This window comes from Thamnophis elegans, chromosome 6 (genome assembly GCF_009769535.1).
Source record: "Thamnophis elegans isolate rThaEle1 chromosome 6, rThaEle1.pri, whole genome shotgun sequence".
NCBI classification, from domain to species: Eukaryota; Metazoa; Chordata; class Lepidosauria; order Squamata; family Colubridae; genus Thamnophis; species Thamnophis elegans.
The window spans coordinates 2,492,811-2,504,601 of NC_045546.1; the positions used below are offsets into that span (position 1 = coordinate 2,492,811).

At 44.4% G+C, this 11,791-nt stretch overlaps 1 protein-coding gene across 1 annotated transcript in view; it reads left to right on the top strand.

Moving 5' to 3' along the window:
- Positions 1-2,290: 2,290 nt before the first annotated feature.
- GDPD4 (glycerophosphodiester phosphodiesterase domain containing 4) overlaps positions 2,291-11,791 on the top strand; it is a 31,710-nt gene continuing 22,209 nt past the window's right edge. Inside the window, exons 1-6 of the mRNA XM_032219694.1 lie at positions 2,291-2,488; positions 3,719-3,822; positions 5,010-5,103; positions 6,992-7,051; positions 7,844-7,942; positions 9,807-9,900. Of these exons, the coding sequence (XP_032075585.1) occupies positions 2,291-2,488; positions 3,719-3,822; positions 5,010-5,103; positions 6,992-7,051; positions 7,844-7,942; positions 9,807-9,900 (649 nt within the window). The remainder of the gene's footprint in view (positions 2,489-3,718; positions 3,823-5,009; positions 5,104-6,991; positions 7,052-7,843; positions 7,943-9,806; positions 9,901-11,791) is intronic.

Genomic DNA, 11,791 nt, shown 5'->3' on the forward strand with positions numbered 1-11,791 from the left:
AGTTTAAAATGCTTTGTTTACCATCCTTCGCACCTGCTAAGACACCACCTCGTTTTCTCTTTCTTTTCTTTTCTCCCTCCCTTCCTTCTCTACTTCCTTCCTTCCTCGTCTCCGTCCCCTTCTTCCTTCCCTTACCTCTTCCCTACTCCTACCCTTTTTCTTCTCCTTCCTACCTTCTCTCCTTCTCTTTCTTTCTCTTCCTCCCTCCTCTTCTTCTTTTTCTCTCCCTTCTACCCACCTTCCCTTACCTCTTTCTTCTTCCCTTACCTCTCCTCCACACTTCTTCTTCCTCTCCTACTTTCTCTCCTTCTCTTCCTCTCTCTTCTACCCTCCACTCCTTTCTTTCTCTTCGTCCCTCCATTCTCTACTTCCTTCCTCCCCTCCTTTCCTTCCTTCCTTCCTTCCTTCCTTCCTTCTTCCCTATAGGTGTCTCTTTCAGATCCCAGTTCATGTTTTCTTGGGGATGGTATTTCCACACACCCAACTTTGTTTCATATCCTTTCCTTTTTTCTTTAGGATTCTACAGTCTATTTTCCAGCTATCATCCTGATTTGAATTCACAAATCTTGGGATGTGATTATGGGAGAAGGACACTGGGATTTGACTCGGAACAAAGGACGGCCATGGGAAGAATGTTGGAGCTTGAAAAGTTCCGTGGCAGTTAAAGATTATCCAGAAAGTTTCTGGAAACAGAAAAGTGGAATTTCTGGCAAGCAGGTAAGCTGAGCCGAAGAGACAAAGAAAGCAAAACCAGAGCTGATTTTTCAAAGGTATCTTTGTGAAATCAAATGTTTTTATTCTGGTTTTAAAAATATCCCCGTTCGGTTTCCATCAATATTTTATTTATTTTTTTAGAAAAAGGCAAATTAGAGTTTTAACTGCCCAAACCATTTTTTTCTGTTTCATTATTTCATTTCATATTGTAGGAAGTTAAAACCCACCCCTCAGTGGTTAAATACAGCACTGCAGGCTACTTCAGCTGACTGCTAGTTCTGCAGTTCGGCTGTTCAAATCTGACCGGCTCAGGGTTGACTCAGCCTTCCATCCTTCCGAGGTGGGTGAAATGAGGACCCGGATTGTTGTTGGGGGCGATATGCTGACTCTGTAAACCGCTTAGAGAGGGCTGAAAGCCCTATGAAGCGGTATATAAGTCTTAACTGCTATTGCTATTGCTATAAAAATGAAATACCCTGGGAAATATATTGAAAAGGCAGAATATTGTATTTTCCCTGGATAACAAGCGGAGGAACGTGTTTTTAGGCAGGAAACAGACTCACTCTTAATAGCCCCTGCCTTTGTCAACGGGTCATTAAAAAGCCTGGGTCAGTCTATTCTACATAACAAAGATCTCCCCCATCAGCTCCAAGGTGATGGGATTAAGTAGCGGGATCGTATTAGCCCTTTACCTATCTCGCCACAGGGCACCTGGGAAGAAGCAATGCTCAACCAAGCTTGGGACTCAAAAAACACACAACCTACAAAGTTAGCTAAGACCCTGGGAGTCTGACAACCAATCAGAATACAAGATCAAGATCAAAGGCCAGAGAGGGTGTAAAATCAGGGACCCTTTTTTCTTCTTCACCCAACATCTAGAAGCCTCTGATCCCCCTTTTCTGCTCAGGCGCTCAAGCCATGCCAACCTGTCCACCATTAAGCCATCTTTCCAAGCAGCCTCCATGTTTCCAGTGTCTTTCCCCGCACTTGGAACTGAACTCAGAAGGACATTTTCTTCCAACAATTCTGGGAGTTGAAGTCCACAGGTTTTCTTTTTGCCAATTTGGGAGAGTCCTGGTCTAGATAGATTGAGACCAGGGTGAAGAAATGAGTCCTCCTCACATTCCAACTTTAAAACTTGTGGACTTCAACTCCCAGAATTTAAGACTTAATACAATACAATACAATAGGAGAGTTGGAAGGGACCTTGGAGGTCTTCTAGTCCAACCCCCTGCCTAGGCAGAAAACCCCATACTGTTTCAGACAAATGGCTATCCAACATCTTCTTAAAGACTTCCAGTGTTGGGGCATTCACAACTTCTGGTGGCAAGCTGTTCCACTGATTAATTGTTCTCACTGTCAGGAAATTCCTCCTCAGTTCTAAGTTCTAACTTGTGGACTTCAACTCCCAGAGTTCCTAAATCAGCCAAGCTGGCTGGGGAATTCTGGGAGTTGAAGTCCACAAATCCTGAAAATTGTCAAATTTGGAGAGCCCTGAATTAGGGGATGAGCTCTGGGTCCCTTCTCCATTCCTCTCTGACTTTTTTGTTGGATTCATCTTCCAGGCGACCTACCGATGGAGAACTCTCCTACCCACGACAAGAAATCCAGGTTGCGGCAATTCATGAAATCCACGTCAAGAAATCTAAGTTGTGGTTTGCTCAAAAGCTGTAAATACAAAGCTTTCATTTCTTGCCTGATTGGCTTATATACCTGCCAGTGGCAAGACCAGAACCGCAAAAGGATTAAACCAGGACTCTGGTGTTGCAATCAGGTACAATGATATTTTCCTCTCTCCTCAACAGACAGCTGGATTTAATGGACAGTTGGATTTAACGGACAGTTGGATTTAACAGACAGCTGGATTTAACGGATAGCTGGATTTAACGGACAGCTGGATTTAGCAGACAGCTAGATTTAACGGACAGCTGGATTTAGCAGACAGCTGCATTTAATGGACAGCTGGATTTAGCAGACAGCTGGATTTAACGGACAGCTGGATTTAACAGACAGCTGGATTTAACGGACAGCTGGATTTAACGGACAGTTGGATTTAGCAGACAGCTGGATTTAACGGACAGTTGGATTTAGCAGACAGCTGGATTTAACGGACAGCTGGATTTAAAGCTCATACATTCCACCGAGAATGGTCTATTAAATCAAGCTTTTAATGAATTTGATTTTATCCCCCTTCTGCTTAGTGCTATAAGTGGGCATTTTGCTTGCTTTTTCTTCTTTTTATGAAGGGGAGTAACCTTGGAAAACTAAATGTTTCCCAGGGGTAGCCTCCACAACCTTCATTTCAGGAAGCACAAATGTTGCTATTAAAGTCTAGTTGTGATACTGTGAGAGGGATCTTGGGATCAGTGGACAACCAGCTAAATATGAGTCGGCAGCCAAAAAAGCCAATGTAATCCTAAAATACATTAACAGAAGGATACAATCAAGATCAAGGGAGGTACTAATACCGCTCTGTAAAGCCTTAGTAAGACCACACCTAGAGTACTGCATCCAGTTTTGGTCACCACACTATAAAAAAGGTGTTGAGACTCTAGAAAGAGTGCAGAGAAGAGCAACCAGGATGATGAGGGGACTGGAGGCTAAAACACACGGTGAATGGTTGCAGGAACTGGGCATGGCTGGTCTAGGGAAGAGAAGGACCAGGGGAGACAGGATAGCAGTCTTGCAATATCTGAGGGGCTGCCCCAGAGAGGAGGGGGATCAAGCTATTCTCCAAAGCCGCCGAAGGCCAGACAAGGAATAATGGATGGAAATAGACCAAGGAAAGATTCAACCTGGAAATAAGGAGGAATTTTATGACAGTGAGAACAATCAACCCATGGAACAGAAGTTGCCTTCAGAAGTTGTGGGAGCTTCATCCCTGGAGGCTTTGTCAGAAATGGTGTAGGGTCTCCTGCTTGGGTACGGGGGTTGAACTAGATGACCTCCAAGGTCCCTTCCAGCTCTGTTAATATAAACATTCTTTTTTCTTTTTTATTTGCAGGGAGAATGCATGTATTTTTCCCTATTGGTTCTGGCATTTAGCTTTTCCTTTGTCTTCCTGTATATGTGGGGAGAAGCCAGGAATGACTACAACAGCTTCGATTGGTAAGTGTCCTTAGCGCTACTACAAGTAGTCCTCAATGCACAGCAGTGCATTTACTGACCACTCAAAGTTACAACGGCAATGAAAAACGTGACTCATGCCCAGGGGTGGGATTGAAAAATTTTATCAAGCAATTCTCTGCCCGGTTGTTGGGTGGGGGTGGCTATGGTGGGCGTGGTCTACTCAGCCTCCTGCATCATGGGGGGGGGGGAGGGAAAATGGGCCTGTTTCTGGACTTCCGGAACCTCCTGGAGGTCCATTTTCGCCCCCCCTCCAGAACCTCCGCGCAGGCCCTGTCCTTATCTGACATGATTAACGGGCCACGTGGAAACTCCTGCGAGGGGCGGGGAGGGGTTGGGCGTGGCCAGCCAGTCCTTCAACTACCAGTTCGGTGAATCAGATGTAAAATTAGCATACGGTTTGCCTGAACTGGCCTGAACCGGCTGAATCCTTCCCCTGCTCGTGACCCTTTTTCACAGTTACGAACTTTGCTGCATCCCCATGATCATGTGATCAAATTTCAGATGCTCGGCAAACTGGTTTATACTTATGACCATTGCTGTGTCCTGGGGGTGGGTTCCGGCTGCTGCTACTGCTGGTTGGCTCACGGGGACTCCACTTGCATGCTTGAGGCCCACCCTGTGCACATGCGCAGTCCTTAAAACTTGATGCACACGACGCGCACATGCGCAGAAGCCAAAAGCAAGATGGTGGTGCCTACGGTGGCGCCGAGAAAACCAGTTTGGGGCGTGGCAGGCCTGGGTCCCGGCTGATTCCAGTCACCCAGGCCGCCAAGTTACTACCTATTCAGCCGAACCGGGCTAAACCGGTAGGAACCCACCTCTGCTGTGTCCCAAGGTCACATGACCCCCTTCTGACCAGCTAAGTCAATGGGGAAGAAGCCAGGTCAATAATGAGAAACGTCCTGACAGTGGGGAGCATTAACCAGTGGAACAGCTTGCCACCAGAAGTTGTGGGTGCTCCAACACTGGAGGCTTTGAAGAAGAGATTGGACAACCGTTTGTCTGGAATGGGATAGGGTCTCCTGTTTGAGCAGGGGGTTGGACTAGATGACCTCCAAGGTCCCTTCCAGCTCGGTTATTCTGTTTGGGAAGGAGAAGCGAAGCCAGTTGCTACCGAACAACGAATTCTTCCTCTACATGTCGCCCGTCCCTTGACATCCTTTCAGGTACAGCTTCATAAATCTGGGCTACTGGTTTCACTGGTCGACTTTCCTGCTGTTTCTGGCGGTCTTCGTCTTCTCCTACCTCTTCTTCTTAATCGTAAGTCCGGCCTTCCTTTGACGAAAGGGCTTGCCCCAAAGACGCCGGATCCGACTTGAGTGAAAGGTGTGATTGTGGGATCGCGTGCAAAAAATCTCAGGTGGGAAGAGACTGGCGCTCAAGAGGCAGAGGCTCCGTTCCCAAGGCAGGTGGGAAAGAGCAGGTTTGCGCACGTGAAGGCGCCCATTAAACAGATTTATTGCTAAAAGCGGCAGGCCCCCCCAAACGTTCTGGGCATCCGGTTGGAATGACCCCCATCTCCTTGAGGCTCTGATGGTGGAAGGTTTCCAGCTGAAGGGAATGTGATAGGGTGAGAATGCTCCTGGGATGGCCAGGGAAGTGACAGGATGTCAATGGACGGACAGACGGACGGACAGACGGATGGACGGATGGATGGATGGACGGATGGACGGATGGACGGATGGACTGATAGATAGATGGACGGATGGTTGGATGGATGGATGGATGGACGGATGGACAGATGAACAGATAAATGTATGAATGGATGGATGGATGGACGGACGGATGGATGGACGGATGGACGGCTGAATGCCTGAATGGATGGATGGATGGTGAATGGATGGATGGATGGATGGTGAATGGATGAATGGACGGATGGACGGATGGACGGATGGACGGATGGACGGATGGACGGATGGACAGATGGACGGATGGACGGATGGACGGATGGACGGATGAACGGATGGACAGACGGACGGACGGATGGACGGCTGGATGCCTGAATGGATGGATGGATGGATGGTGAATGGATGAATGGACGGATGGATGGATGGACAGATGGACGGATGGACGGATGGACGGATGGACGGATGGACGGATGGACGGATGGACGGATGGACAGATGAATGGACAAATGGATGGACGGACGGATGGATGGATGGATGAATAGTTGAAAACGGTAGCTATGACCATGGGATGGAAGTGTTTAAAACACGTGTTGCAACAGTGACAAAAAATTAGGAAGTACTGGTTGTATCTGCTACCTTGATTTTTTTGACATAATACCTCCAGATGTGGGATCCTTGGTGTTCTCTGCGCTTGCGTGTGTTTCTTATAGATCCTGATTATGTTACATAGTTGGGTAATGAAACGTCTGCAAGAAAACAACGAAGCTCAGAGAGCACCAAGGACCCCACAGTTCTCTTCCTCCTCCTCCTCCTCCTCCTCCTCCTCCTCCTCCTCCTCCTCCTCCTCCTCCTCCTCCTCCTCCTCCTCCTCCTCCTCCTCCTCCTCCTCCACAAATCCTGCCTCCTTCTATCATTGATGATGTTACCTAGTTGGGTAATGAAACGTCTGCAAGAAAACAATGAAGCTCAGAGAGCACCAAGGACCCCACAGTTCTCTTCCTCTTCCTCCTCCTCCTCCTCCTCCTGCTCCTCCTCCTCCTCCTCCTCCATCATAAACCCTGCCTCGATCTATCATTGATGATGTTACCTAGTTGGGTTATGAAAAAAACAAGGAAGCCAGATTCACTTAACAACGGTGTGACTAACTTAACAACTGCAGTGATTAATTTAGCAACCGTGGCAGGACAGATGGTAAAATGAGCCAAAACTCACTTAACAAATCTCACTTAACAACAGAAATCCTGGGTTCAATGGTGGCCGTAATTCAAGGACTACCTGTATCTGATAGCAATGGTATTTATATCTGCTAACACCCAGTATCAATTTCTGAAATCCCTCGTTGAACGCCTCTTAAGTCACATTAAGTTATGAGGCTGAGGATTGCTAGGGGAAAAGTAATCCCTACATTTATTTATTAATAATATTAATAATAAACTGTAAACATTAATTAATTAAATTTAGTAGTACATGAATTACACAAAATGGTTGGCTATAACTAAGCATATGCCCTTATTTTACAGTTTATAGCAGTTTTACTACTGTGTGAAAGCCAAGAGTTGGAACTACACTGGTGTCATAAGGTAAATTCATTTGACTTCCTTCCAAATTGCCAATCTCCTTCCAGCTTGGGATAATCAGTCCTAGGAAATCAAATTCAATGTAGGAAAAAAAAGGCATACGGTTTTACACCTAGGTGAGAAAAACCAAAGGTACAGGTATAGATTAGGCTGAGGAATTCTGGGAGTTGAAGTCCACAACTCTTCAAAGTGTCAAATGATATGGTTGGCTGAGGAATTCTGGGAGTTGAAGTCCACAACTCTTCAAAGTGTCAAATGATATGGTTGGCTGAGGAATTCTGGGAGTTGAAGTCCACAACTCTTCAAAGGGCCAAGTGATATGGTTGGTTGAGGAATTCTGGGAGTTGAAGTCCACAACTCTTCAAAGGGCCAAGTGATATGGCTGGCTGAGGAATTCTGGGAGTTGAAGTCCACAACTCTTCAAAGTGTCAAATGATATGGTTGGCTGAGGAATTCTGGGAGTTGAAGTCCACAACTCTTCAAAGGGCCAAATGATATGGTTGGTTGAGGAATTCTGGGAGTTGAAGTCCACAACTCTTCAAAGGGCCAAGTGATATGGTTGGTTGAGGAATTCTGGGAGTTGAAGTCCACAACTCTTCAAAGTGTCAAATGATATGGTTGGCTGAGGAATTCTGGAAGTTGAAGTCCACAAATCTTAAATTGGCCACGGGTGGAGACCCCTGCTTTAGATGGCCTTGAAAAACGATTAATCTGGAGGTCTCGGTTTTGCTGAAATCGCATCAACGGTGCCACTTAAATCAATGAATAATTAATAATCCTCTTTGATCTCTTTAGCGCGTGGCCATCTTCACCCTCTTCCTCTCCGTCACGGGTTTAATGCTCATCACAATGTTTTGGGAACGTCAGTGGCATACGTTCTACTTGTCGTTTCAGGTAAGAAGAGAACTAAAATAATAATAATTAAAAGTGGTCAAATTGATCTGGCTTAACCTATTTTCTTTTTGAAACAAACCCATTTAAACAACAGAGGGATAGAATCAAGATTACGTGAAGGGTTAATACCACTTTATCATGCCTTGGTAAGGCCACACTTGGAATATTTGCATCCACTTTTGGCCACCACGAATGTAGAAAAGATGTGAAGACTCTAGAAAGAGTGCAGAGAAGAGCAACAAAGAGGATTAGGGGACTGGAGACTAAAATATATGAAGAACGGTTGCAGGAATTTTGGATATGTCTGGTTTAATGAAAAGAAGGATTAGGGGGGACACGAGTTTGTGAGGGCTTCATCACTGGAGGTTTTGAAGAAGGGACTGGACTGCCACTTTTCTCAAATGGTCTAATCTCTCCTGCTTGAGCAGGGGGTTGGACTAGAAGACCTCCAAGGTCCCTTCTAAATCATCTTGTTTGTTTCTAAATATTTACAAACCCTTTGCTTGATGATTTTTTTCAAGCACCTTCCCAGGTATTGAAGCCAACCTGATTTCTCTGTAGTTTTTTTGGCCTCCTTCTTTTTAAAAGACTAGTCGATGACCCGGTATTTATTTATAGGGGGGGGAAATGTCTGGACCAAACATAATTTCTAATGTTGGATTTTCCCCCTTACCAGAGGGAGCCCACTGGTGGAGTACTGTGAAGCCGTTACCATGGCAATTCCACTGAGCTGCACAGTAGAAACCATTTTACAGCAGTACGGTAGAAGCCATTTTAAGGCACAACAGGCTGTTAACAGAACACACACACACACACACACCGAAGGGTAGAGCCATTAGCATTTCTCCAATCTCTTGGCCCTTTCCCTGTACTGCAAACACACTGGTCTTGTCAGATGTCTGCCATTTTTCTTTCCATTTGGCAGGCTATGCCTCTCCTTTTTCACAATTCCTAACCCTCCTACAGGTAGTCCTCAACTTACGACCACAATTGAGCCCAAAATGTCTGTCGCTAAGCAAGGCGGTTGTTACCTGAATTGTAACCCCATATTTACAACTTTTGTTTGCCACCGTTGTGTAGCGAATCCATTGAATTTTGATCACGTGAAGTGATAGTTAAGTGTGAAAAACAGTCATGTGTCACTTTTTAAGAACCGTTGTAACATCAAATGGTCACTAAATGAATGGTTGTAAATCGAGGACTGCCTGTAAAGTGTTTTTCCCTCCAGGGTTTCAATCCCTGGAATCCTTAGCAGTGGCGATGATGGAATGAAGACATTTTAAAAAATTTTACGGAGTTCTTCCTTTTTTTCTTCCTTCCTTTCCTTTCCTTTCTTTTTTCTCCTCCTCCTCTTCTTCCTCCTTCATCTCCTCCTTCTCTATCTCCATTTCTTCCTCTTCCTCCTCCTCCATTTCCCCCCCCTCCTCCCTTCTCTTCATCTTCCTCCTCCTCCCCTTATCTCCTTCTCCTCCTCCTCCTCCTCTTCTTCCTTCTCCATCTCCTTCACTATCTCCATCTCTTCCTATTCCTTTTTCTCGTCCTCCTTCTTTTTCTCCTCCTGCATCTCCTCCTTCTCTATCTCCATCTCTTCCTCTTCTTCCTCCTCCCCTTCTTCCTCCACCTCCTCCATCTCTATTTCTATCTCTTCCTCCTCCTCCATTTCCCCCTCCCCCTCCTCCCTCCTCTTCTCCCCCTCTTCCTCTTCCTCCTCCTCCATTCCTCCCTCTTCCTCCCTCCACATGTTCCTCTTCCTCCCCCTTCCTCCTTCTCCTCCTCTTCCTCCTTTTTCTCCTCCTCCATCTCCTCCTCTATCTCAATCTCTTCCTCCCCCCCTCTTCCTCCTCCTTCCTCCTCCTCCTAACAGGTGACAGCTCCTTTCCTTCACGTGGTTGCCATATTCACCATGGTGCTCTTAGCTTGGCCGGTGGCTCTGCATTTCTTCCGGGTACGTGATAAAGGTAGTGTATCTCCAGCTGAAAGTCTTTAGCTGCAGAAACGGATCTCCTATCTAAGCCCTTCAAGCGGATTCCTAAAACTGAGGAAATCCCCTGTGTTCCCTTGGGGCTGGTTGAAAGCAGAAGGGCAATTTTCCAAGAGCAGAGAACTGCATTTGAGAGACAGCAATCTCACCTGTGCTACCTGGCCCTCTCCCCCCCCCCCTGAGATTTATTTATGGCAGAAATGAAACCTCCTTTGATGAAAGGCTAAAAGATACCAAAAATGGTTGCGGGAACTGGGTATGTCTAGTTTAATGAAAAGAAGGACCAGGGGAGACATGATAGCAGCTGTCCGATATCTCAGGGGTTGCCCCAAAGAAGAGGGAGTCCAACTATTCTCCAAGGCACCTGAGGGTAGGACAAGAAGCAATGGGTGGAAACTAATCAAGGAGAGAAGCAACTTAGAACCGAGGAGAAATTTCCTGACAGTGAGAGTAATTAATCAGTGGAACAGAAGTTGCCTCCAGAAGTTGTGAATGCCCCAACACTGGAAGTCTTTAAGAAGATGTTGGATAGCCATTTGTCTGAAGAGGTGTAGGGTTTCTTGCCTAGGCAGGGGGTTGGACTAGAAGACCTCCAAGGTCGCTTCGAACCCTGTATTCTATTCTATTCCATTCCATTCCATTCTATATTCTGTTCTGTTCTATTGTGATCTATTCTATTCTACTCCATTCCCATTCCCATTCCATTCTATTCTCTATATTTTCTTTTCTATTCTATTCTATTCCCATTCCCATTCCATATTCTATTCTATTCTATTCTATTCTCATTCCCATTCCTATCCCATTCCATATTCTATTCTCATTCTCATTCCCGTTCTATATTCTATTCTATTCTATTCTCATTCCCATTCCCATTCCTATTCCTATTCCAATTCCATATTCTATTCTATTCTATTCTATTCTCTTCTATTCTCATTCCATGTTCTGTTCTATTCTCATTCCTATTCCAATTCCATATTCTATTCTCATTCCATTCCCATTCCATATTCTATTCTATTCTCATTCCTATTCCAATTCCATATTCTATTCTATTCTATTCTCATTCCTATTCCAATTCCATATTCTATTCTCATTCCATTCCCATTCCATATTCTATTCTATTCTATTCTATTCTATTCTATTCTCATTCCCATTCCATATTCTATTCTATTCTCATTCCCATTCCATATTCTATTCTATTCTCATTCTCATTCCCATTCTATATTCTATTCTATTCTATTCTATTCTATTCTCATTCCTATTCCAATTCCATATTCTATTCTCATTCCATTCCCATTCCATATTCTATTCTATTCTATTCTATTCTATTCTATTCTATTCTCATTCCCATTCCATATTCTATTCTCATTCCCATTCCATATTCTATTCTATTCTCATTCTCATTCCCATTCTATATTCTATTCTATTCTATTCTATTCTATTCTCATTCCTATTCCAATTCCATATTCTATTCTCATTCCATTCCCCATTCCATATTCTATTCTATTCTATTCTATTCTATTCTCATTCTCATTCCCATTCTATATTCTATTCTATTCTATTCTCATTCCTATTCCAATTCCATATTCTATTCTCATTCCTATTCCAATTCATATTCTATTCTATCCATTCCCATTCAATATTCTATTTCTATTCTATTCTATTCTCTTCTCATTCCTTCCAATTCCATTTCTACCTATTCTCTTCTCTCTCTTCTTCTATCTCTTCGTATTCTCTTCTATTCTCTTCTATTCTATTCTCATTCCAATGTTCTGTTCTATTCTCATTCCTATTCCAATTCCATATGCTATTCTCATTCCATTCCCATTCCATATTCTATTCTATTCTATTCTCATTCCCTTCCATATTCT